Source organism: Cottoperca gobio, chromosome 14 (genome assembly GCF_900634415.1).
Source record: "Cottoperca gobio chromosome 14, fCotGob3.1, whole genome shotgun sequence".
Classification (NCBI taxonomy): Eukaryota; Metazoa; Chordata; class Actinopteri; order Perciformes; family Bovichtidae; genus Cottoperca; species Cottoperca gobio.
This window is the reverse complement of record NC_041368.1, coordinates 7,188,167-7,215,316: the sequence shown is the minus strand read 5'-3', so window position 1 is coordinate 7,215,316 and position 27,150 is coordinate 7,188,167. Positions and strand designations below refer to the sequence as shown.

The window sequence follows — 27,150 nt, the reverse complement described above, 5'->3', positions numbered from 1 at the left end:
CGTTTCTCAACATTGTGCTCAGATTGAACCCTTAATGCTGCACTGGCATGACATAGGCCTGCTGATTGTCCTATCTGTTTTTCATTCTTCAATTGTGTCCCATTTTTATACTATTTTCAAGTTTGTAATTCAAATTCTCTTTTAATCTGGCATCCTGTGAAACTATTCATGTTAACAGGGCATCTTATCTATCAATCCTTGACTACCTAATCACACTGTTTGAGTATCAGCCATTAACTCATCAATTGATATCACAGTTGCCACAAATGGATGAGTCTAACCTGATTTGGCAACTATTGACAAAATCATTACAAAACACACACACACGCCTCAAATATAATTAATTACTAGTGCAGTGTTTAATTCCTGCACCTAAGCAAAATTCAAGAAAGGATTAAGTTGACACAGATGTGATTTAACTACCACAGTACATCTTTAAAATACTCAACTTTTAAATGCTGTATGCAAGTGTGGGTCTCCATGGGCACAGTTGAAATAAAGGGTCATAAAAGCTACAAACAGATTTAAACAGAGCTACAGATTTTGCTGAGTGCCGCACACAATAGGAAAATAAATTATGATTGAGCTGTTCTCCAGTCGACTAGCTGTTTAAAATTGATTTACTGCCACCTTGTGGTTGTAGATGATGCTAGCACACAAAAGAAAAATGACACTGATACATGAATATCACACAAGGTCTTTATTGCGCATTCATAACTGGAATTAATTTTTTGGTACAGCAATGCTTTGCAAAACTAAAAACAAACACAGTGCAACATGTCGGAAAACAGCAACATAGAAACAATCCACAAATATAAAATGCTTCCTTATGTCCTTAAAAAAGAAATCCTAAACTTTATACATGATTGTACAGACATTGATACATTTTTACTGGTCTGCTCATCGCTAGATATTTATATACATGACCTTAAAGACACATGCAACAGTGATTTTGTCCCTGGATCTTTTTGTTTAGGTGCATTAATGAGCACAGTTTTGGTTACACACGTGGTACAGTGTTGGAGTCCCTTCATTAGTGCAGTCCACCTACAGCCATGAGACCAAGTGCCAGCGAGAGCAGCAGCATTTCTGTGGAGCCTTCAGTTCCTGGCGCTGCAACACAGAGGAAGTCAAAAATAGGAAGAGAGGGAATTAAATCTTGTTGCAGAGTTTTACTACAAAATCTGTTAAAACCAAAACCTAACCTATGTGTCTTTGCTAAATATTTAAATATCATCTTTTCAGTAATGCATTCAGTGTAACAGGATTATTTTGTGTTACAGGAACATCTCTGGTTCTCACCAATACTGTTTTTTAATAAATGTTTGAGCAAATGTATATGTGTTTGTGTAATTATGGCTTTAAAACAGGTAGCACTAATACAATACATTTCTCATGGAAATTCATGCTCATCAACGTTTATATTGTCAAGAATGTATCTGCTTCACAGCAACAGTGACAGAGCTCGAAAGGAATGCCTGACCAAAAGGATCATTCTTTCCCTACACCCAACATGAACTAAGCACATATAGATAACACTTAACAAATCATCCATTACATCACAGCAGAGACAAAAAAAGGCCAACACGTGATGTAAAAACCTACATAGTGTTACTAGTCATCCATCACAGTCTACAATCATGTTGAATTACATTTGACAGTTGTAAGAATGTTGTAAGGGTAATGCAGTGCACACTTTTGTCACTACAAATACAAAGTCAATATGCGTTTAAACTGTGATGCAATATTAATGCAACATTGACCAAAACTAATGTAGGTGTGAGGAACTACACAATGTCAGCAAGTTTTAGTGTCTGCTAATTAATTAATATATATATATATATATATATATATATATATATATATATATATATATATATACACATATACACATACATACACACACACATACATATTACTTAAATAATGTAGTACTTTATGACCCGGGCTGTGCACTGTGAGGTGTTGGTAAAAAAAAAGAAGAAGACAGATCTTACCACGTGAGGAGATTTCTGGAATTAAAAAGATAAGAAAAAAGTGAGATGTCAGAAGAAAAAAAATATATACAGACATATACTTCATATATTAAACATATATATATGTATATGTATATATATATATATATATATATATATACACATCATATATTAAACATATATATAGTATATATATATATATATATATATATATATATATATATATATATATATATCTATATTATATATATACATACATATATACATACATCATATACACACACATATATATATATATATATATATATACACATAAATATATATATATATATATATGTGTGTGTATACATATATATACATATATATATATATATTTACATATAATCTATTTATATATAGACATATATATATATATATATTTATGCTTAATTGAATTGGTTTTGAATCTAGATTTCCTATTATGTAATGTTAACGTGCTGAAAAGTGACACACATTTCAAATATCAATACATTACTTAAATACTGTAGTACTTGACCCGGGCTGTGCACTGTGAGGTGTTGGTAAAAAGAAGAAGACAGATCTTACCACGTGAGGAGGTTTCTGGAATTAAAAAGATAAGAAAAAAGTGAGATGTCAGACAAATCCTCTTCACATCCATGTACAAACTGAAATGATGTAAATGCACATGTGACACTGACCCATCATTCACACACACACACACACACACACACACACACACACACACACACACACACACACACACACACACACACACACACACACACACACACACACACACACACGATGCATGCTTATACACACCTTTGATGGTGAAAGTTGTCTCCATGCCAGCATGTATGTGGTCAGTCACGTGACAGTGTAGCAACCAAGTCCCAGGGTTCCCGGCAACCATCTCCACAGTCTGGAAAGTCCCGGGGAAGAGATCGAAGACGTCTGCACGGTGCACACGGTCCGTCTGACATACACACAAACACACCGCAGGTACAATACCACAGAGGGGAACAGAAAAACGGAAATAAGCACCGAGTAAAGAAACTGAGCTGAGAAGCCAAGCGGCAACACTCGATATCAGAATTTCATTATCTGATTTAATTCAAACAGACCAGTACACTGTGTGAATATGTGAGAATGTGTGGATTTGTAAGATCTGTATTATTTGTGCATAAATAATCTGTCTGGTACTGTTTGAATCATGAATAATTCTAAGCTTATAAGTTGTGAGGGTTACCTTGTAGGTAAAAGTCTCAGCGTGGAAGTGAACAGTGTGCATGTCCACTTCGTTTCCCATGCCCAGAAGATACCAGTCAACTTTCTGTCCCCTGGTCATCACCAGTCCATGGAGGTTACCGTACAGCCTACCATTGATCCCTTCAGTAGACACAGTCACACGCAGAGAGAGAGACCATCAACACTTTCTCTTAAACAATATCTTATGTTGTAGAATTAGAAAGACATACAGACACTTGTGAAAGAACAACCATCATTTAGACTTCCTCTTCAAATATTGGATTTCATTTAGTTGAACTCAAATAATCACATCAATTTCTGTGCTCTGATGAAGAGAATGTTCTGCTGTATTCATATTTGGTTTGCATATTGAGATGGGGAGTTGAAGCATTTGTTTTTCATATTTTTAATGATATGTTTTATGTATTTCGTTATGTTTCATATCTTATCTTTGTGAGTCTTTGTGTGTTTTATATTTTATGCGGCTGTGAGCTACATTTCTCCATGTGGACATTTAAAAGTATTAAAATATAATTGGTTTTATTGGTTCTACACTGTATTTTGCCCACATGTTTAAAGTTAGTTTCTTTAAGTTCAATCCCTAATGCTTCTCCTGCTGCGATAACCAAAGTTTTCTCACAAAGATCAATAAATCTCAACTTAAATTCTTTCATGAAGAACGACAGTTTTACTCTCTGTGCCTCCCTCTCCATCTCTTACCGTGCATCATGTTACTCTCTTCAAAGTCTGTGTCTGATTTGTCAAAGGTATCTGGGTCGACGCCGAGGTATGTTTTGATGTTATCGTCAAAGTACCAGGACTGGTTTTCATCATGCACCATAAAGAGCAGAGCAAACTCCTTCTCCACGTCACCCCTCTGTCTGTCGGGCCCCTGGCCGCGCTGCAGAGTCCCGGGCCTGCATATCACTAGAGGCCCCAGAAGACCACTGAACAGATCCTGAACATAAACAAATGAATCCGTTCTGTCATAAACATCTACATTTCAGCTTCCACCTAAACATGTATATTAAAAACACATCCTTCTTACAGCAACACAGTGAACAATGTGCTTCCTTGTGACTGTTACTGTATACAGGCAATATGTACCTTAATGAAGTCAACATTGGAGTAGTAGGCGTAAGAGATGCAGGTAGGATCTGAGACCCCTGGACCGGAGCTTATAGGAACATCCCACGTCAGCTCCATTATGTGGCCTGGAGGCAACGCAAGATAAAACAAATAAGTATCAATCCAACTGCCTTTGAGAAGAGGCCAGTATATTCTGTAGCTCAATCCTTTATGTGAGAAAGCAGCAGTATATATTCTTTATTCAAATTTGATTCTCACCAGGTTCGACAGGAATGTGTGCGCCGCTGGCCCTCACTCCATGTGCGCTAATCGAGTAGCGCCGGCTGGCTTTGTTCTTGAACGTGATCACAATCTGCTCTCCTACCTCTGCTTTGATTATTGGACCTACAGGGGAAGATACAACTGTTGTCTTCTTCTGTCTTTTCTTGGAGAGAGAAAGAAACGGCATAAAGAGCAGCTAAGCTTACCCATAATTCCCAAGTGTTGTTGGTTGGGCTGTCGTTTCTTCTGAACTCTGAAGGTGTCATCGGTGTATTCTCTATACACCACCTTCTTGTAGCGTGAGCCGATCCTGCCTTTCCCTTTCACCACAAATATACTGCCTGGACTGGGAGACATATAGCAATTTGCTTCCATTTACAAACAGTAATAAGTTACGCCACTAATCACAGGCTCCGGCTCCAACAGTGAAATACATCATCCTACAATTATCTTGCTCACACACCTGTCCTCTGATGTGGCGTGGTGTTTCTCCAGTTCCCAGTCTCTCTTTGGTGAGAAGTCCCACTCTATTTCTTCAGCACTAATAAAATACTGCACAATCTTGGTTGGCCCTTCTTTGTGTGTGTGCTTTAATTTGTGTCGCGGGCAGAGGTTCACTCTGTACTGCTGCCTCATGCCGGCTGAGAAGTGGTCTGTTACTCTGCAGCTCACCTCATACACGCCTGACAGGGGGATGAAAAGAGGTTACGGATTTGGACACACGAGCGTATATGTTTGTGGCTTTACCCTCGGTGCAGAATTTGTAGTTTTATCTTGAACACAACTGCCTCTAAAATATGATGTCAGTGATTTAGTGAAACTTGATTTGTTATTCTGCCTCAAAACTCTATACCCATGTACATCTAATAAAAAAACACAAACAGGATTACATTAAGTAGTCCAAGTTGTGGAATGTTCCTTAACTTGGCTGTGCTGAAGCCCTCAAACATATCTCAGGACACTGTACATAATATAAATACTGCAGATAGCTTTTGACATTTCCTCTTTGTATTCTAGTTATTGATGTTTCCTGTTGTCAAGTGTTGGATGTAGTGTACATGTCACAGGAAAAGCATGTTTGTAAAGAACAAATCTGTCTGTCAAACAAAAGCTGAAATACAGATGAACGCTGACAATGTGTTTAAAGAAAGGGATGGAATTTTGGCGTGGCAGCACAGTGTGTGTTTGTGAGTGTGTGTGTGTGTGTTATATGACTAACCGGGAGTGTTTGGCTGCATGGTGGCGGTAGCAGTGGTGTGAGGGAACAGGCTGACAGTGTCACGCGTTGTGCTCTGCTTATTGAAAGTGTTCCCCTCGAAATAAACACCATGGATGTCGACCTCTGTACCAAGACCAAAGGTGTACCACCCAACTTTGTCCCCGGCACACATCTCCAGTCCCTGAAGGTTCCCATACATGCGTCCGTTTACAGCTAAAATGAAAGAGACGATTTAAACAAAAGAAAATGCAGAGACAGTAAGACAATTCTAAAGAGATACCAGAAATGGCACTCAAAATACAGTACTAATAGTATGTGAGTTAGAATCAGTCAAATACTATTTTAATTAAATACATGCAGTGAGGTTGAACTACACATTAATTACCATGCATCAAATTGCTCTCCTCGAAGTCCTCGTCTTCACGTGCTGTGTTGCTAAACTTCTCGATATTCTCCTCCAGATACCAGCTCATGTTTTCATCCATGACAGAGAACAGTAGGAAGAACTCCTTATCCAGACCCTTCTGTAAAACAAAGCACACACAGTGACAGTAAGGACATGTAGGGCTTGCACACAGATGCAGTTAACACTTAACAGCATAAAAACAAATGAAATGATCACATTGTTTTAAATGCAGATATCAATGACTGCCTATCAAATAGGCAGTTATCTTGCTTTATTATCTTCAGCGGTGTGAATTGTTCCCATCTTATCTATCTATCTGAAAGGATCCAATTTCCCAACAAAGATCATTTAATCCTCTAAACCCTGTAGTGCTGAGATGTTTCATTGCTTAATCGACCAGAAAAAAATGTGTCAATGACAATCATTTAATAAAACATTTAACAAGGGAAAAAACTAATATTAACTGGTTAAATCTTCTTAGATGTGAGAATGTTCCTGCATTTCTCTGTGAGAGAAAGTGTGTGAATGGATAATGAAGCAGCACCTGCGTTCCGTTCTCCCTCAGCGCTCCCTTCTTGCACACGAGCAGAGGTCCCACTAATCCAGAGCTGGTGTCCTTGACGGGATCAGTGGCAGAGTAGTACAGGTAGGGGATACAGGGAGAATCAGATGGAGATGGACCTTCCAGCACCTGCCAGGTGTAGGTGAAGTTCTCCCCTGGAGAGACGTGAGAGCCTGGCTTGTCAGCACCTGGAGTATTTCACACAAAGAACTGTTTGTTCGCAATAGGCTTTTGCAGTCAAACTCTATGCCTATAATTTGAGCCTGTTTTTATTTGAGGTATTTTAGGTAATTCTGAGATGCAAACACATTCTATTGCAATGCAGTCAATGCTTTTTTTTAAAGTTATATTTTTGAGCTTTTCATGCCTTTATGATAGAGACGTGCAGATTGTGAAAGGGGGAGAGAGAGAGGGAACAGCAAACGCCACAGGTCGGCTGTGGGCAAGGACTAAGCCTTTGTATATGGGACGCCCGTGCTACCGGTTGAGCTACCGGGACGCCCTGACTTTCACTTTTTAGTTTATGTAATTATTAGGTCATATTTTTGAAGGTGTGCAGATATGTTCATCCGTTCCATTTTAAACCTTTTCAGCATGAATTCATACATAATAAATAATAATTCTAATAATAAATGTTTCTCAGCGGCTAATTAGCATTTTAGTTTAGGCTCTTTTTTTTTAATGAAATTAATTCATTAGTCCATCCAACACCAGATTCTCAGACAGGGATATTTTCTCCAGTCTGGAAGCAACATGTATGCAAATGTTGGTTGTGTAGGTAGTATCTGTGGCAGTGCAACTGGCTGCTTCCTCACCATCTTCATAGCTGCTTCCCTGGAAGTGTTTATCATAGTGCAGGCCATGAGGCTGGATGCTGTAGTTTCTATCAGCTTTATTCATGAATGTCACTTTGAGAGTGTCTCCTTCCTCTGCCCTCAGGACTGGACCTGAAAAAATACGGAAGAACTTTGTGACAAGTGTTAAGAGAGTAGGTGTAAGGCAAGACACCAGTGTACCAGTAAATAAGAAACAAAGAGGGAGATTTCTGGCCTTACCTAAGATTCCCAAGTGTTGAGAAGCAGGTGTTGGTGGCTTTGTGGTGGTGAAGGTATTGTCCGTGTACTCTTCGTATATCACTTTCAAGTAGTCACCTCCGATTCTTCCACCATCATGGCCAAAAAACATCTCTGATGCACTGTGAGAGGAAGGATACGAAGCACAATGTGAGAGGGGCAGAGAAGGAGTGATATGTGCTGCAATAGATGAAGCAGCAAAAAGTAAAAGGAGCACAAAGCTGGGTTTCACGGTGTCAGGTCAGGGAACAATAACAGAGACACAATAACAACTGAGTCACTGCAATACTATCCACACCGTTTACTCTAGACACCACAAAACTGCCCCACAACAGCCCTTTTCAGAGGCCATACACACAGAAAGCCAACTTTCTTCAGAGGCTTTGCAAGACATAAAGGAATAGTTCTCTTGATAATGAAATAGGGATTATCTACAGAGTCAGTTAGCTCTCGTACTTCCCTCTCGAAAACTACTGTGGTTCTGTACTAGTATATGCAAACAATTCCCATCTAATACATATTATCCTGGCTATAAAACACAGGGATTATTCTGCAGAAAGCTGTCATGAAACCATGTGGGTCCAGCTCACTATGTGTTTGGAACAAACAGCAGTAGAGTTTTTAATTACATTATGCTACATAACGCTGTTACCATTGATTAGGTTTGATGCAGCAGGATGTCACTCCTAATTTGATAAGGTGCATGCTCACCTGTCGGCCTCAATGAGGGATACATCATTAATCAGATCCCTTCCTGAGGGACCATAGCTCCACTGGACTTTCTTTGCTGCCAGGTAGTAATTCCTCACAACACCGCCCAGCACTGTCGGGCCGCTTTCACTGCCACATGACTTCACTTCATAAAAGGCCTGCATCCCAGCTGGAAAAGATAAATAGAGACACACACAAACATTACACAGACCATAATTCACACGTAAAAAAGTAAAAGCTTGTGGTGAAACTGGACCTTAAGAGTCTTCGTAAATCTTAATGGCTGAAAATCAACCTGACAAATAATAAAATAATAAATATTCCAGGGTTCAGTTAACACTTTCAATTTTCTTATCCTTTCCTTTAGCACTGAGAGAGCACAGAACCTGTAAAACTGCCAAAAGATTTCTATATATAAAGTACATTTATTTGTGGATGTTTCTTTAAAGAGAATATACAATTAGGCTATAACTGAAAGTATGATACGAAGTAAAGGTAGTTCACAAGTGTAAGCATTATTTATAATATGTTGAGTAAGTATGGCTCATTCAGTCCTAAGTTCAATGGACTTCAGACAGTCTTAAAGTACAAGTCCTGGCGTGTTCAGAGTAGAAACACAAGGTCTGCCGTGGGAAGACACATAACATCATGCTTTGATAAAAGAACAGCGGTGCTCCTCACAAAAATGCATCCCCCTCTGTCAGCAACTCTACACAACCAGCTATGGTCATTCTGAGATCAGAGAGGTCAAAGGTCACACAGAAGTTAAAGGTCAGGTGACCTACCCTGCAGATGGTCATTAACCTGGCATGTCAGCAACCACTTTCCTGTGGCTTTTGGGACCATCTCAGCTGTAGCAAACGTGGCTGGGAACAGACTGAGGACGTCGGTGCGGTGGCCACGGTCCAGCAGTGTATTCCCATGGAAAAAGGCAGAATGAATGTCCACCTCGTTACCCATGCCAAACAAATGCCAGGCCACTGCACGGTGCTGGCATAACTTGATTCCGGGCAGGTTACCAAACATGTACCCATTAATAGCTGTCACACAGAGAGAAACACAGAGGGGGATTAGCGGGCAGGACAAAGAGAACACATTTAACCTTTAAACCTTCTTTTATACACTTTGTTTAATGAATTAGTCATCAGAGGTGATAAGTAACTCACATAACATAGTACATTAAAGAATGTAGATGCAGCAGCATTCAGGGGAGGATAAAATAATAAAATAATATTTTAGTTTTTAACCAACTTTATGTGTGTGCAGTCGTTTTAGTATTAAAGATCCCTCTTACCGTGCATCAGGTTTGACTCTTCAAAGTCGGGGTCTTCTTGGTTGACTCCAGCTGGATCGGAGCATTTCTGAATGTTGTCCTTCAGGTACCAACTCAGGTTTTCGTCCACCACATTAAACATCAGGAAGACATCCTGATCCACATCATGTCGGGCTGACTCTACAACAGACTCTGGCTTTGTCTGACCCTGAACGGGAGCGTTCGTCTCCTTTAAAATTCCTGCGCTCACAGACAAAGATGAGACATAGAGAAACATGCAGGATGGGGGTTGAGTTGTAACATATTTATGTAGCCTTTCAGATATAAAGAAACATTTAGTCGTTGTTTTCCCACCATCTCATGCATCCATTGGATGCATGATAGGCCGGGAAGTGGAGTAACTTTTCTTATGAAGCTTTCTTTGGTTGACAGTTTTTCATTGTAGTCAATAAGGACTTAAGGTTAGGGAGTGCTGGTGTAATTGACTTCATAAGCATGTGTGTGAAAAAGCCGTTGTTGTGACTCCCTCAGATATTGTGGAGAACACATATGGACTGCAAAAGTACACATTATCAAGAGCTTGTTATATGTAGACATTAAAGACAATTGTCATCACATATAGTTCATGATGAATTATTTCTTGATGTGTAGGCCTATATTGTTTTTCTTCTTCTTTTTCCCTGTCTTTCTTTGTTTTCATTGGATTGTTGTTTACTGATTGGTTATTTTTTTCTGCTCATTTTGTCATTTATTTTTTTATAGTATTTTCCTAAATGATGTTATCTTAGTTTTCTTTTCTTTTCTAGAAGTAGAGGGGGAGGTCCATTGTGTAATCCTGTGGTTTCTGGACCTGTCCTGTCACATTTCAGATTTTATTCCTATGTATCTGTAACTAAAATAAACAATTAATCTATGATTAAGGGACGTACAAACAAATTGGATTTGGCATACAAATAATGCATAAAGACACACACATTATGAGAAACATTTCTTCTGACGTAAATTCAGTAAGGTTAAATAGCATGTTGTCACATACTGTATCTTCATACCTTTCTTGCAGGTGAGCAGAGCCCCGATAAGTCCTGAGGCGATGTCCATGGGGGCATCAACGTGAGAGTGGTAGACCCAGGTCAGGCAGTTGGCATCGTCATCTGTTGGCGCAAAGTCTGGTCTGACCTCCCAGCGGTAGGTGTAGCTGCCTCCCGGAGGAACAGAGTCGTCCTCCTTGAGCTTGGGTGATGTCCCATCTGGATAGAGCGCCCCTGGTAGACAAATACCAAATGTTTTTACGCTGAGATCATTGTGTTTCCTCTGAGGTTTAGTGAGCATTTGAGCCTTATCATATCACTTTGACCCTGACATACACAATTCTTTGCCTTAACCCGAAACTGAGTGCAGTAGGACAATGTGAAGACAGTATGCATAAAATCAATGATTCATTAATGGCCAATATGTTAAATAAACACATTCTTCAATGGAGGTTTCCAAAAGTCATATGCATTTCCTCTATGGGTCTTATCTCTGTTAAGCTTTCAGCCTCCACGTGTGTAAGTGATCTATAACACACATACATGACCTCAGTCTTAATGATAGATGTCACAGGTACATTGACCTCTGTACCAATCTGCACTCGAACACACGACATGGTTTGACACAGAATTGGCTGATTTTAGTTTTATGTCTTGAACGGTTGACATCACTCCCTTCTTCCTCTTCCTCCTCCTCCTCTATCGCCACATCTCTCTCCTTTCCTTTCCAATTTGTGGCGTATAAAATCTAGTTGGTCACATAAATGTTGTATGTGGTTTATAGACAGATTGATGTAAATCCCTTCTAGAATAAAGCAGGACATCAGGCATAATCTGTTTCAAGAGTCAGAAACAAACTTTTAGTTTCACTTTCACTTCCTGTATTGGAATTTCGGGAAATTCCAGAGGGTGCACCTCCCCAGATGAGTGGAGACTGTGGGCTTGTTGCATAACAGAGTTGAAAAGTTCAGAATACTTTGGAGACATATCTTTCATAATAGTCACTCAGTTTACTTCACTTTAAGACTAGCATTACACAAAGGCACAGATTTTGTGTAAAACATCAGATAGAAAAGATTATATAATCTGACAGAATAATTTTTAATCTATTTGAGCACAACAGTGTCGCTTGTTGAGTGAACCGTCAGACTTACACTTTAGATGTCTGTATCCCCATTGCTACCATTCCTGAGACCTGATTTGTTGTTTTTCTAACACATTTGTGCACAAACTGCTTTTAGCTTTGGAGGAATATTAATTAATTAACTTGAAGTCCACTTTTCACAGCAACTATGTATGGTTGTATGAACAGGTGTTCTTTTCTGTCTGAGCGATATCACTATTGATCTTTCTGTGAGTGAATACTGTATGTGTGTCTCTCTCTACATGCACATACTACATATGTTTTATTTAGCACTATACCCTCTGTATTCTTCTCATAGAAAACTCCATGAGGATGCATAGAGTAGCTCCTGGTTGCAAAGTTCTTCAGGTGGACCACAATAACTTCATCAACCTCAGCTCGCAGTATGGGCCCCAGGAAGCCCAACCAGGCGGGTCGGGGGGACAGGACATTGTACTTGGCATCTGTATACTGTCGGAACATGGCTTTCTTATAAACACTGCCAATACTGTGGGGTCCTCTTTCCAGGAACACAGATGCATGCCTGAGATAGAAGAGGAAACAGAGAAGTGGGTAAACATACAGTATTATACAATACTGGATTGCACAGTGACATGCAGTTTTATCTCTTTTCCATGGTACATACATATTTTTGCAAAAAAGAAGCATGAATATGTGTAAGAAATATAAGTGGGGAAAAACCCCCAATAAAATAAAAATACTTGTGATGTGGTTCTCAACCTTTTCGACCCCTCCCCCCATGCAAACGCATTGATCAGTCATAAATGGATTGTAATGTAAAATGCATTCCCCAGTTCAAATGTGTTTTTTTTTTACATGTTATTAAAAAAGATTCTCCACAATCATCTTGCGACCCCCAGGTTGAGAACCACTGATCTAGTCTATAAATACAAGTGGGATGAACACACCATGACAACTGTGCAGCTGCCTAATGATTGCCACAGATTGTATGACTCCAGCCAATTATACAACTATATGTACAAAAAATACAAAAAATAAAGCAGTATTACTAGTACAAAAAGCAGCAAATATGGTGTGGCTCCATTGTAGTGCACTCTGTAAGGTTTCACAAAAGGCTCTGATTTATCTGGGAGATTATTTAACATCATTGTCAACAGCAGATTACATTTCATTATAAAACGTACATGAACTAGGCGACAAATCCTTTAACTGCAGATGCAATTCCACAGAACCAATTGCATCTGGTTGCAGCTCACTAACAATTAGACTTGTCATTATTGTGATTACACGTTTCTGTGGGCTAATAATGTGTTACTGGAGCTGTGGCATACACAGATAGGATTCTGTATATCCCGCCTATAACCAAAGCAACAGGGGGGGGTTGAAATGCATTAAGTTTAATTGATTCACAAATGGGTCGTACTGACAACCTTTAGACAAAGGGGGTTTCATTGAGTACCTATTCAGAGGAATTTAGTGCTAATGTGGGTGCTACACATGCCTATTTTAGATGATTATGGATGAATACTTATTTTAGTATGGATGAGATTCAAGATAATCATCTCTGTGTTGCAATCGGTATACCTTTGTTATTGAAATGCCATGCAAATGTATCATGGTTGTAGTAAAACACACCACATCTTGGTTTTCCATTGGCTGATATTCATTTTTTTGTTTTTTACAAAGGCTTACATTTGAGAGCCACCAAATGGATGAAGTATTATTAGTAGAAGTTATTTGTCTATGGATTCAAGAATCAGTCAAATAGGAAGAGCAAATGGACAATATGATATTTGGTAAAGATAAATAAGATTTTTCAATGTATGCTAAAATACCTTAACAGTAGTACAACAAAAGATTCTGCAACCCTTATATTAGTATATATTATATAGTATTTGGCTTGGTTACTGACTGTTGGGAAGATCCTCAGAGGGAGTGGTGCGATGCCAATTACTCAATTATCATTCATATGAGAGGCAGCTGTCTATGTTATTTTTGTCAGTGTAACACTTAGCAAAGGAAGCTGCAATCTCTCTATTCACTGTTAGTCACTCAATACTGTCATGGTTCCTGTGCATCCACCAGACTGCCAGCAATAAGCATAGAGTACAATACAACCCTCAGATGTCTAGACATTGTCACATCCTGACGAGATTACATACTGTAACACTTTTGACCTAAAACCTTTTAGCAATCTCTGTATTCAGATTGGGGATTTTAAGTTTTTTTCAACAGCATTTATTATAATTAGTTTATGACATTAATTTAACTGCCTTCACACCAGTGGCGTAGCTAGGCCTATTTTAGGTGGGCTTCCGCATTAAACTATTACAGATTAGGCTTTACTCATATATTATTGTGAATACATTTTTTTCAGACTGAAAAAGGGAAATTACGTTTTCAGACCATTTTTGTGGAGAGAAATGGCTGAGCTGATCCTTGTGGGACAGTCTGCAAAAAAAGGTCTTCAGGATGGCCCCCAGAGATTCAAGTGAAAAATGTAAACACTGCAATTGGTTCCTTATGGTCCTGCCTCTTATTCAAAGTATTGCGTTATACCTGGGGATGTATTGCGTGAATGTAAAAGGCCAAAAATGGGTATCGTACCGTACCATAGAGGGTTAATGGCAATTGTACTACCATGCAGGTGCGCACAGCCCCACCTCACCTCTGGGCTAAGCCCATCCAAACTTGAAAACCTAGCTACGCCCCTGTTTCACACTATGTAGGCGACTTAACTTCTAAATAACTGTATCACAACTCACTCATCATTTTCGACGTCTTGTCCGTTAAGCAGGTTTTTTCCACTCGGTGCGTAATCCCAAGAGTCCTCAATGATCCCCACATAGTAAACTCTCTCTCTGCCACGCTTCCCTTCCGCACCCGCGGTGAGAAGGAACAACAAACAACTCGCAAACAGCTCCAGCGTCAGTGCCATGTTCAGCCGGTCGCTCCGTTAGATGCAGGTCCTGTGTGTTGAGCCGGTGTTAGTTTACCAAGAGGAACAAGTGGAAATCTCCGTTGACTCTTCCATGCAGGAGCGTATTAAGAGTGTGGGCTGGGGTTGCAGTAATTATGAAACTGAAAACGAAAAACAGTTAGCCTATTGAGCCAGAGAGGGACCACGGTGTTACCGCCTCCTGTCGTATCAGAGTACAGCGATAACAACCACTCAGTGTGTTCCCGTTCATTATTATAAAATGTTGTTGAAATGACCTACTGGGAAATTAAGGTAATTGATCCACTTATGCTAAATTGCAGACTCAAGCACTATGGTTTTTCTGAATTGACTGTCAAGTTTCCAGAGGGGACAGAGTTAAGAGCCGCAAAGAGGCATTACTGCTTGAATATTATTGTATTAGCTGTTTTAATTTACTGGCAAATGTAAACTTGCAAGTCATAAAATTCCTTGATTTGATTTAGCATGCGTTTTGTTTTTCCTGAGGTGGTTATAAACATGTTTTTCCTGTTTGCTTTTATTTGATATGCATTTCTTTTCTGTTAGTAAATCCGCTTTTAATATCTGGGATCCTGGGTAGCTGTTATCCGGTCATTTTAACATTGTGTAGCTGGATCTGTCACTCATATGGCTAATCCGGATGTAACTAACTTTTTTTTAAAGAAAAAAAAGAGTAACAGAACATTTTGTGTTTATCTTCTATATTTGGTAACAATGCAGTTAAAACATGTTGATCATTAAATGAATAAATACTTGTTGGTTTCACACTCATAGACAACAAGTTATGTTAATAAATAGATTTTAGATAGAGCAGCTGCCAAGTAAACACAGTTGTTCTTATTACATATAACGCATCTATACAGCATTAGAAAACGGTTTATTATTCATGAATACAGTAATTAGTTACAGTTCACAAAGACATCACAAACTAGTGATGACTAAAATAATCCTACTACTTGAGCCAAATTAAAAACTGTGTGAGGTGCTTTCACATAGCAAGTTGTCATCACACTATGATAATGTTCAGGGAATTTTTTTTAGTTGCAGTAATATGATGCAACCACATTTTAAGAAACAGCTCATCCTGATAATGTTCACTCCCCTTAACCCAGCAGCAACCTTTTTGTCATACTTCATCAAAGGGGTGATCCTGACACCTGCTGACCAAGTCTGAGCAGTGCAACTGTTGAGACCCAGGTGGGTGAACTGATGGCGCTGCATTTTCAAAGTGTATGCAGGACACAATGATAACACACAAACAGCATAACCACATTCTGGTCACTCGGGGCTTGTTCCCCTCATTTGTTTAAGTGAGTTTGATCCTTGAGCTTCCTTTTTGTGATAATCCCCACAAATCTCTGAGTACAATCTGCACCCCAAGCACAGTGACATGAAAAACAAGTGCACTGGGTAGTGGTTTTACAGAACAAAGTAGGTCCTTAAAGCAGCAAGTCTGAAAATAGTACACGCCCTGTAATGCTATTGTTATCATTGTTTTCCTTGATTGTAGGTCAACAGGGTCAAGTTCGGCTCAGGAGTTGAGTGTTTTTTCTTTTGTCTTGTACCAATATGGTGCCCACTGAAATCCACGCACATAGAAAGAACACATTGTTCCAGAAGATCATCTGTGCATTAATGTATTCTCAGTCAGGCTCCAGTCCAGCGCTTTAAATTGAAACCTCTGGAAATTCAATTTGATGCCTGCTGGCTGATTTCTATATTATTTAATTTTCATTAAAGTAATGATTTGCAGCTCAACTGAATCTGTCAGATCCCGATGCAATGCTCAAGTTTGTTTGTGGCTCTGTAATGTTTGTGCCGTTACTTTATGTTACAGTCAAAAAGATACGAAAGATACAAAATAGGAAGAATTTATTGTGGAGTATCTTTGCTACCACCAAACACCAAACACGGGCCAAATCATGGCAGTGTGTACATTCACACATTTTACAGAAACGGTTAACATCTTGGGTCAGATTAAGCCTAATCTGATTCCAGATTTAGCCCTTTAGTTAAAGATTTAGGAAGATTTAAGTATTTAGCTGAAGTTCTATCCATGGCAAGCAGGTGGGGAATTGAACCTCTGATGTATGTAGCATTGAAGCAAAGAACAAACGTTTTATAGATTGTAACACAGCTACCAATCTCTTTTATACTAATGTAGCTAATTCTGGTTTGAATAAATAATGGGCCTCTCCATGTCTCTTAATCTTACATTTTAAGAACTCAATGTTAGAGAACTGATATTGGAAGAGCAAAAGCATTTTGAAGGCTGAATCTAGTTTCCAATCAACTGTTTATGAATTAAATTTAAAGAATTTAAGTAATGATTACTGATCATTTGAATAATGGATACACCGAGCTGTGTCAGTTGACCCTATTTGTTTTGACATCTATGATGTTGATTACGAGGTGATAAAGTAAATTAATATTTAAATCAGTGTTGGTTTAAATAAAACACCAAAAGTTTTCTCGAGGGTTTTATTGTAACGCGCTGGATACGAACAACAATTCACTAATCTTCAATAAACCATGGGCCAGTCCTGTCAGCGCCGTGCACGTGCACAGCTCTTTTGCTTGACCGCGCTCCCCTCAAAGTGAACGCGCACTACAGCGCGTCGCCGCCTCCCTGCTGTTGGTTGTCAGTGTACAGACATGGCCGCTCTCAGTAAAATACCACACAGCTGCTACGAGATTGGTCATACCTGGAACTCGTCGTGTGTGCTGTCTGCTGTGGATGTAGCCAGAGGTGCTCTGGAGGTCTCCTTCAAAATATACGCACCTCTTTACCTGGTAAGTTTTGCTGTTTGACCTGCAATGTTTTGACTCTGAAGCTAAAGTTAGCTAGCTAACCAAGTATTGCTAACTACTGTAGTTCTGAGAAAACATCGTAAAGATTAGCTGGCACGTTGCTCGTTTGTACTTGGGGTGTCAATTCAAGTTCTTGCACGTGCACAAACTGGGTGAAAGAAGCAAAAACATTGCACGCGCTACCTTGCCCTTTATATGCAAAGATTCATGAGACCCTTATGAGTAATACATTAACAGTAACGTTAACTAAAAATACCTTCTGAGTTCCAGTTTGAATTTGTTTGACCAGTCTTTGGTGCACTTTAATCATTTGTTATGTACAAACCATTATTAGCCCCAAAGCGAAAGCGAATGCAATTGCACAACTCTCATGCAACGATTTGGCAACCAAATGTGAACACCAACAACAGTGACTGCCACTCAACTCTATGTATTGCAGATAGCAGCAGTTCTAAGGAGAAGGAAGAAGGATTACTATTTGAAAAAGCTTCTCCCAGAGATCCTGTGGTCTAGCTCTTTCCTCACTGCCAATGGAGGTCTCTACATTGTTTTCTTCTGCATTCTCAGGTTAGTAGGGCCAACAAATGTCACACAGATTCACATTGCCAATCACACAACTCAGTTGAAAGTAAGATGCAAGGTCATCAGAAGCTAATTTGATGCATGTTGTTTGTTGGTTTATTTATTATTATCTCGGGGCCGGTTGTTTTTACCAAATGTTCCCTGTGGTGTTTTCTTGTCGAGATGAGATAAGATAAGCGTTTATTGATCCCTCAGGGTACCTCGAGCTCAAAGTTCTGTTCATATTATAACATTACTAAATAGACTTACCAACGCCATACAAATATGTTAAACATGCCATTTAGATAAGATGTCCCCATTGATTTATAAAAACAAAAAAGAGAGAATTTGACCAAAACATTGCCTCTTTAAAGAAGATAGGTGCTGACTGTGCGTGAGTCCACTTTGCCGTCGAAACAATTAATGACAGTGATGTAACCCAGTATATTTCTAACTTTAGGAAACTGTTGGGAGGGTTCTACTCCTGGTCTGCCGGGTTTGGCGCCGCTCTGCCTGCCTCCTATATTGCCATCCTGCTGGAGCGTAAGAGCAGGTGAGATTCCTGTTTATTTATTTCACTATATTTCTCTTGGGTCTCCGACTCTTCGAAAGTCTTTCATGTTCTGAACTCAAACTCATTTGCGCAAAAATAGCACGTACACTTTTGGGACATAAATAAAGTTGTTGAATGCATCTCAAGTATCAGACGTGGCCTTGTGAGTATTGATTCTGTGTTTACTGAGAATCTATACGTCTCTCCATTTCTACCCCCTGCCAGGAGAGGGCTGCTGACGATATACATGACAAATCTTGTAAGAGCTACTATATACATTTAAACATTACTCATTATATGTAAATAGATATATCGGCCTTTGCCAACACAATGTATATGTGACAGTGTAATCTTTTTATCAGGCCACTGAGACTTTGTTTCGTATGGCGGTGACACGAGGACTCGTCAAACCCATCAGACACGGCGAGGTAAGACAACAGGGAGGTTTGGTTAGTGACAGTGAAAGGAGCTAAATAATGTGGCTGGAGGACTAAAGAATCAGGGTAGGAAATAAATAAAACATTCCCATGGCCCGATGCTTATGTTTCACCCGTTGTCCTGATGCCCTCTCTCTCTCTGCTTTTCATTAGGTGCTCTTGTTCTGCATAACTGCTTCACTCTACATGTTCTTCTTCAGGTCAGATTCTTACAGTAAAATGTGAAACATTGGTCATTTGGCTGTTATGAATAACAAATATTGAAAAGGAGAGATAACGTTTAGAGTTTGAGTTACATTTTGTGCTTTGTGCTACAGGAGTAAAGATGGTCTCAAAGGTTTTGCGTTCTCTGCATTAAAGTAAGTTGTCTCTGTTCCCACTGATGCTTTGATTTAGATTGACTGTTGGTGTTTTGGGAAAGCTTACAGAGGTGGTGTGCTAATCCTCTGACAGGTTCATCATCGGGAAAGAAGAGATTCCTACTCACTCTGTCATGGCAGAACAAGTCTGCACAAGGCCCCTTGAGAGGACAGCTGCTATAGAGACCGAGGATTCACAGGTGTCGGCAGAAGGGCCCGGCTCCAGGAGGAAAACTCTGGTAGCCTACACCAGGGAACTGCTAGAATCAATGTGAGAGAAACGCATATTTTACACTGACACACAGATTTATTCAGAGCGCAAAGTATTAACTTGTTACTTTATTTATTTTTTATCTAGATGCAAAAAGGGTCCAAGACACAGATGTTGTAAACATTATCAAGACAACTGCATTTCCTACTGTGTGAAAGTAAGACCTGTTTGTATCGATGATTGATTTATAACACACAGATTCTATATGCTACTCTATTCTATGTCTCTCTTTTCTCTCATTATCCAGGGATTTGTCAGGATGTTCAGTGTTGGCTACCTGATTCAGTGTTGTCTTAAAGTGCCTTCAGCGTTCAGGCACATTTTTACTAAACCCTCACGGCTGCCCTCCCTCTTGTACAACAAGGAGAACTTCCAGCTAGGGGCCTTTCTAGGATCTTTCGTCAGTATCTACAAGGTATTTTCACACTTGCTGTTTTTTTTTCTATGACATCTCTGTCGTTTCATTTCTTTCATGCGGTACTATTTTCTTTTTTCTTCCTTGTTTCCATGCTTGCTTTTAGGTTCCCGCTTTTTCTTTAAGGCACATTTGATTTGTAATCTGACTTCTGTCTCTGATCTGTCCTCACAAATGTAGTATTATGTTTGCTAACATTTCCAATCTTTTCCTATTTTAATATCTCTTGTGTGGTCATGTGAACAGCCCCTCCTTGCTGCACAATACCCCAAAGCCCCCCTCCCCAGTCAGCTACCACCACAGGTAGAATCTAATTCTGTGGGAAACACTGTGTATTTTTTGTTTATCTTTCACTCAGGGTACAAGCTGCTTGCTGCGCTGGCTGCGTAACATTGATGATGAACTCCATGCACTGATAGCTGGTGAGACAGGATTGTATCAACTGTCAAACAAAATCATTGTAGAGCAATCCTCCTCCGGATTGTCACACCTGATATAATCTGTTTACAATTTGTCTTTTTTTTTCTTTTTCTTCTCCCTTTCTTTCAAGGCTTCCTGGCTGGCACCTCGATGTTCTTCTACAAAAGCACGTCAATATCCATGTATCTCTTCTCTAAGCTGGTGGAGGTAAAGGAAAAGCTCAGAAACACGTGATAATAATAACAGGAACTCTCAAGGATAGATAGAAAATATCTATTAAATATCATAACATTTTTTAATTCACCCCTCAAATAATAAATAAACGTGCATTCACATGTTAAATGAGAATACATTCAGATAAAATCCTGTGAGAAATTGATGAGGGAAAATCTGCTTTAATCAGGAAGACACCACAGTAAGTGTCTCTCCTTTGATGTTTACGAGAAACATGGTGCTGTCTGGTGAGAAGAGGGGTGAATAACTGGATAGAATTATATTAAATAATATTTTAACATGTGCTCTTTGGTGGATTATGTGTTTGCCGAATTACAGGAGCTGTTTGCACAGATTCAGAAAAAAGATGGTGAAGTACAATTTATAGGTGCATTTGGTCGGTAATTGGAGCTGCATTGTTGTTTTCTTTGAGCGGAAGTTCTGCTGACAGCAGCTCAGAGCGGGACTGAGCAGGACTGGGGGGGGGGGAGAGATGAGGAGCACCTTGAGTAGTACCACCTTGAGTAGTACCTTTTTCCAAGCTTTGTCTTATGGGAGGACCACAGTTTCAGACTTTGAAAACCCTGCCCCAGAGCCTTGTAAAAAGGTTGTGGACATGGTAGTAGTTCATAAGTCAGCATATTTCTAGAGAAGTCTTGCATGTTACCATACATGTCTGCTTATCTGTAATGTATTTGTATTGGCCAGTTTATCAGTAACGACACGTCTTTATTATGTCTTTAGACCTTGTACTTCAAGGGCATTGAGTCCGGACGGTTCCCTTACTTTCCTCATGCAGACACGGTCTTATATGCCATCTCCACTGCAATCTGTTTCCAAGCTGTAAGTGGTACAGACACCAACACACACACCTTCTCACATAAATATGCTTCACACATGTTTATCTTTTGCTGAGTAAGGATATAATGTGTGACTCGTACTGTTACGCAGGCTGTGATGGAAGTGCAGAACCTCAGGCCTACATACTGGAAGTTCCTGCTGCGTTTAACTAAGGGCAGGTAGGAATGCAGCTGTCAAACAAACGATCTCTTAATAATTGAATCAAATTCTGTTTCTTTTGGTGTTTCTAAAGTCTGACTGTTTCTTCTCCTAGATTTGCTCTGATGAACCGACAGTTGCTAGATGTGTTTGGGACTCAAGCCTCCAGGGACTTTAAAGGCTTTGTGCCCAAACTGGACCCTCGCTACACCACGGTGCTTCCACCTGGGGCCAACATCCAACTCGGTTGACCTGGGACCAGGCTATGGGAGGGGATTTTAGGGTTAACTCAACAGGAAATGGACAGTTTGTCTGTTATTCCTGAGTAACTTAAGGATCTTTTTAAAGGTGTTATAACAGCTGAGGTGGGATATGATTTGGAGGACGTAGAAGCCCGAGATCTGTCCAAAGCAGGGCGTCATGAGTGTCAAGTATGGTGCTGCACATTTACTGACTGGGATTGTGTGAAAACAGGTAACTGGTAAAATAAAAGAAGCGTATATTAATAGAAGTATTTTTAAGTCCTAATGAAACCCTTAACAGTACAAGATAAATACAAATAATAAGGAAGCAATCTAAATTATTTATTTATATCAAGTTGTCAGTTTGAATTTGGAACGGGTGAATCTGTTAATCAAAGTACGGATAGTAGTATTATGGTATATGTAACCTTTTAAAGGGTCAAATCCCGAATAAACCCAAAAATAGGTTTATTAGAAAATAAAAATGATTTCCTATTTGCTGCAACAACATTCCTTTTATCCTTTTAATCGTAACGTTTCTTCATTTTGGAAGTTACCTGTAGGTTTGTACTGACTGAACTCAGTTTGGTTGTGTGGAAGATTGCTTTCATGACAGCTTGAAACTCACCAACTAATCTTTTTGAAATGGGCACTGATACCTGATTTTGACTCTGATTTAAGAGGAGAAAGAACTTTTATCTCCCTGATCCTTTCTGAATGCGTACCTTTTCAGTGGGGGCAACTGATGATATATTATTATGTAGCCTTATCAAATATTCTATTCTATAGTAGACAATAAGAGATGTATTTAGATTGTGATCTATGGCCTGAAACAGGTGGGATGTCACCATTTACAGTTACTTAAATTGATTTAGTTTTCGTTGATTTTTAAATGCAATAAAATGCAAATAATAATTTAAATGCAAATAAAAAAAGAAAAGAAAATGACACTGATTGCAATGGAGTGAGTCACTTTTTATAGAAAAAGGAAGCAGCAAGGACCATGTTGAATTTGGAAATTACTTTAGTATAGAAGATGTTAAATCCTGAACTAAATGTTTTGGTAATACATCAATTTACAAGACTTATTACTGTTTAGTAAGTGGTAAAAACCCACCAGTAATTCTACCTTGGGAGTAAATGGAGCTACGGAAACATTAGTGTACCAGTGAATCAGACTGAGACTTTATAATTACAACAAATCAAAATTGGATAAAATCTGAAAATGTGTTTACAATACAAGCAGAGCACTAAACCAGATTACTTTAAAACCTGCACTTACAGTTTATACTTTGTCAGTAATTCCATTTTTCTTATACTATAAAAGGAGATTGGTATATTTTAAATGTATGAAAAAGTGAATGTATAAGAAACTTGTAGGCATATACAAAGCTACCGCTTGAAGAGATTATCTGCTTATTATCTGGACATAATGCACACAATATGGAATAACGGCACCATCGTTATTCCATATTGTGTGCATTATGTCTGAATCTTACAAATGGCCTGCTTTAACTGTAAACTCATCTTTCTATTACTCCCAACACCCTGCCGTCCCACTGATACTTCCCCCAGTCCTCGGCACATGATTGCAGATTACAGTAAAATCCTATGAATTCTATAAAGTCTGATTTAAATAACTATTAGCAAATTATCAAAGGTCATTGCCACAGCCAGACTTTTCCTTTAATGTTTTGGCAGTATTTGGGTAAGAAAAGACTGATCTATATGACTGAATATTTAATGGTTACTAATACAATCAAAACCAGTTCAAATTATTTTTTTGGTTTCATAAGAGCTCATAAAATATATAAAAATGTTATAAATATTCACCAATTCCAAGGTGAACCTTATGGCTTAAAATGCACATTGATTGAAACAATGTTTACTGAGCAGTTTGGTGCCATGTTGAAGCATTGAGGCAAATAATCTGTTTCTGTGAATAAAAAGCACACGGCTCAATCTGCTTTTGTGTTTGTTGCTACGAGATGACTATCTGACAAAAAGATGTTTTGAGTTTGAACTATTTCATGTTCCCTGAATAGTATGCATTACATATTTTACTAAGTGAAAAATAGTCCCAGTGGTTCTGCAGTTAATCAAATAATAGAGACAGCAGGTACTTTAGTGGTTCATGTAAGATATCTGTGCTCAACGCAAATGACTCCTACATTGCACACCATTCATCATAACTTCATTCCAGATGTGAAATAATTACATATAATAGATAATTGTTACATCTTTTGTGCACATCTCATATTTATGGTAGTTATTTGAACTGCCAATTTGTTCACTTCAAATGTTGCATTAAGTTCTTCAACCCAGCCCAGCTTTAGACACACCTGAGCCCCAGAACAGAAGCCAACAGTGCAACGTTCATGTTTAGACTAAAGCAGAGGCGTTGTGATATACTGTGATATATATTAACTAAATATTGTTGTACAGAATTATAATATTACTCTCAACAAATGTTTTTGATTTATGATAAAGGTGTATATTAAAATATTTTTGAATCCAAGTGCTTGACTTTGTTTTGTCATTTGTGCAGACAGCAGAGCAGAGGAGTAGTCAAATATTGAAGTCCTTTGACCTAAGAGATACAGTATATCTCAAAAGTGAGTACACCCTTTAGATTTTTGCAAATATTCTGTTATATCCTTTCAGGGGATAACATTATCCTACTGAAACTTTGATATAACTTAAAGTAGTCAGTGTGCTGCTTGAATAACAGTATAGATTTATTGTCCTTTGAAAATTACTCAGTACACAGCTGTTAATGTCTAAACAGCTGGCAACAAAAGTGAGTACACCCCATAGTGAACATGTCCTAATTGTGCCCAATGATGTTGTTTTCCCGCCCTGGTGTCATGTGACTCGTTAGTGTTACAAGGATTCAGGTGTAAATGATAAGCAGGGCTGTTAAATTTGGTGTTTTGGGCACAATTCTCTCTGAATGCTGGACAACATGGCACCTCATGGCAAGGAAGGATTATTGCGCTTCACAAAGATGGCCTTGGCTATAAGAAGATTGCCAACACCATGAAAATGAGTTGCAGCACAGTGGCTAAGATCATACAGCGGTTTTCCAGGACAGGTTCCACTCGGAACAGGCCTCGCCAGGGTCGACCAAAGAAGTTGAGTCCACGTGCTCAGCGTCATATCCAGAGGTTGGTTTCCAAAAATAGACGTGCGAGTGCTTCCAGCATTGCTGCAGAGGTTGCAGAAGTGGGATGTCAGCCTGTCAGTGCCCAGACCATACGCCGCACACTGCATCAAATCGGTTTGTATGGCCGTCGCCCCAGACAGAAGCCCCTTCTGAAACCGATGCATAAGAAAGCCCGCAAACAGTTTGCTGAAGACAATGAATCCAAGAACATGAGTTACTGGAACCATGTCCTGTGGTCTGATGAGACCAAAATAAACCTGTTTGGGTCAGATGGTGTCCGGCGTGTGTGGCGGCACCCTGGTGAGGAGTACCAAGACAAATGTGTTTTGCCTACAGTCAAGTCAAGCATGGTGGTGGCAGCATCATGGTCTGGGGCTGCATGAGTGCTGCCGGCACTGGGGAGCTGCATTTCATTGAGGGACACATGAATTCCAATATATACTGTGACATCCTGCAGCAGAGCATGATCCCCTCTCTTCGGAAACTGGGCCGTAGGGCAGTTTTCCAACATGATAATGACCCTAAACACACCTCCAAGATGACAACGGCCTTGCTGAAGAAGCTGAAGGTTAAGGTGATGGACTGGCCAAGTATGTCTCCAGACCTAAACCCAATTGAGCACATGTGGGGCATCCTCAAGAGGAAGGTGGAGGAGTGCAAGGTGTCCAACATCCGTGCGCTCCGTGATGTCGTCGTGGAGGAGTGGAAGAAGATTCCAGAAGCAACCTGTGCAGCTCTGGTGAATTCCATGCCCAGGAGGGTTAAAGCAGTGCTAGATAACAATGGTGGTCACACAAAATATTGACACTTTGGGCACAATTAGGACATGTTCACTATGGGGTGTACTCACTTTTGTTGCCAGCTGTTTAGACATTAACAGCTGTGTACTGAGTAATTTTCAAAGGACAATAAATCTATACTGTTATTCAAGCAGCACACTGACTACTTTAAGTTATATCAAAGTTTCAGTAGGATAATGTTATCCCCTGAAAGGATATAACATATTTGCAAAAATCTAAAGGGTGTACTCACTTTTGAGATATACTGTATTTGATAGAGGGATTTCATACGAGTCACAGCAGAGAAGACGAGATAGATATTGCCTTAGACTGAAAAGGTTAAACCAGCGTGTTTAATAACGGTTTTATCTGGATTTGACCATAAACGAAATCTGGGACTGACGATTGTGTTTTAACTTACTTTGTACAACGGGGACAAAGGGAAGTAAAGTATCGACCAGAGGAGTCTAAAAGTTTAACACAACTCTAACTCTAATACAATTTTAATTCTGCTATATTATATTATTTAAATTCTGCTATTTTATCTACTATTTTATCTACAATTTTAATTCTGCTATATTATATTATTTAAATTCTGCTATTTTATCTACTATTTTATCTGCTATTTTTATAATGGTACTTCAGACTCATTTACATCTACAGTGTGATTATTGTACTGTAAATGATCTTATTCTGTCCTTGTACTAATTGTTATGTTTTTGCTGTGAAGCACTTTGGGCTGCAATTATTGTATGAAAGGTGCTATACAAATAAAGCTTCTTCTTCTTCTTCTTCTTCTTCTTCTTCTTCTTCTTCTTCTTCTTCTTCTTCTTCTTCTTCTTCTTATTATTATTATTATTATTATTATTATTATTATTATTATTATTATTATTAGTCTAACTTTGTATATTATATTCATGGGTACCACAGTATGATTCCTCGTAATTTTGCAAACCTTTCACCTAGCCATACTATCACAACATTTCCTCTTGCTAATACTTAACCATGAATGTT

General features: G+C 39.0%; 2 protein-coding genes across 2 annotated transcripts; one reads left to right on the top strand and one right to left on the bottom strand.

Annotated features, from left to right (window-relative positions):
• Positions 1-685: 685 nt before the first annotated feature.
• hephl1b (hephaestin-like 1b) lies at positions 686-15,063 on the bottom strand. Its single transcript, XM_029448418.1, has 21 exons — positions 14,717-15,063; positions 12,269-12,513; positions 10,868-11,080; positions 9,840-10,058; positions 9,331-9,585; positions 8,546-8,714; positions 7,817-7,956; positions 7,577-7,708; positions 6,744-6,949; positions 6,179-6,317; positions 5,794-6,006; positions 5,038-5,257; positions 4,781-4,920; positions 4,572-4,697; positions 4,332-4,438; positions 3,945-4,182; positions 3,226-3,365; positions 2,799-2,952; positions 2,562-2,576; positions 1,998-2,012; positions 686-1,113 (listed from the first exon to the last, which is right to left on the bottom strand). Exons 1-21 carry the CDS (start codon positions 14,887-14,889, stop codon positions 1,034-1,036), a joined length of 3,339 nt encoding a protein of 1,112 aa, XP_029304278.1. The 5' UTR covers positions 14,890-15,063; the 3' UTR covers positions 686-1,033.
• Positions 15,064-17,462: 2,399 nt separating this feature from the next.
• tmem135 (transmembrane protein 135) lies at positions 17,463-23,146 on the top strand. The gene is made up of 15 exons (XM_029448768.1): positions 17,463-17,703; positions 18,161-18,288; positions 18,743-18,835; positions 19,061-19,094; positions 19,198-19,263; positions 19,426-19,472; positions 19,590-19,631; positions 19,726-19,902; positions 19,990-20,059; positions 20,150-20,317; positions 20,676-20,739; positions 20,868-20,944; positions 21,695-21,793; positions 21,902-21,969; positions 22,065-23,146. The coding sequence occupies exons 1-15, from the start codon at positions 17,566-17,568 to the stop codon at positions 22,198-22,200; spliced, it is 1,407 nt and encodes a 468-aa protein (XP_029304628.1). The 5' UTR covers positions 17,463-17,565; the 3' UTR covers positions 22,201-23,146.
• Positions 23,147-27,150: the final 4,004 nt, after the last annotated feature.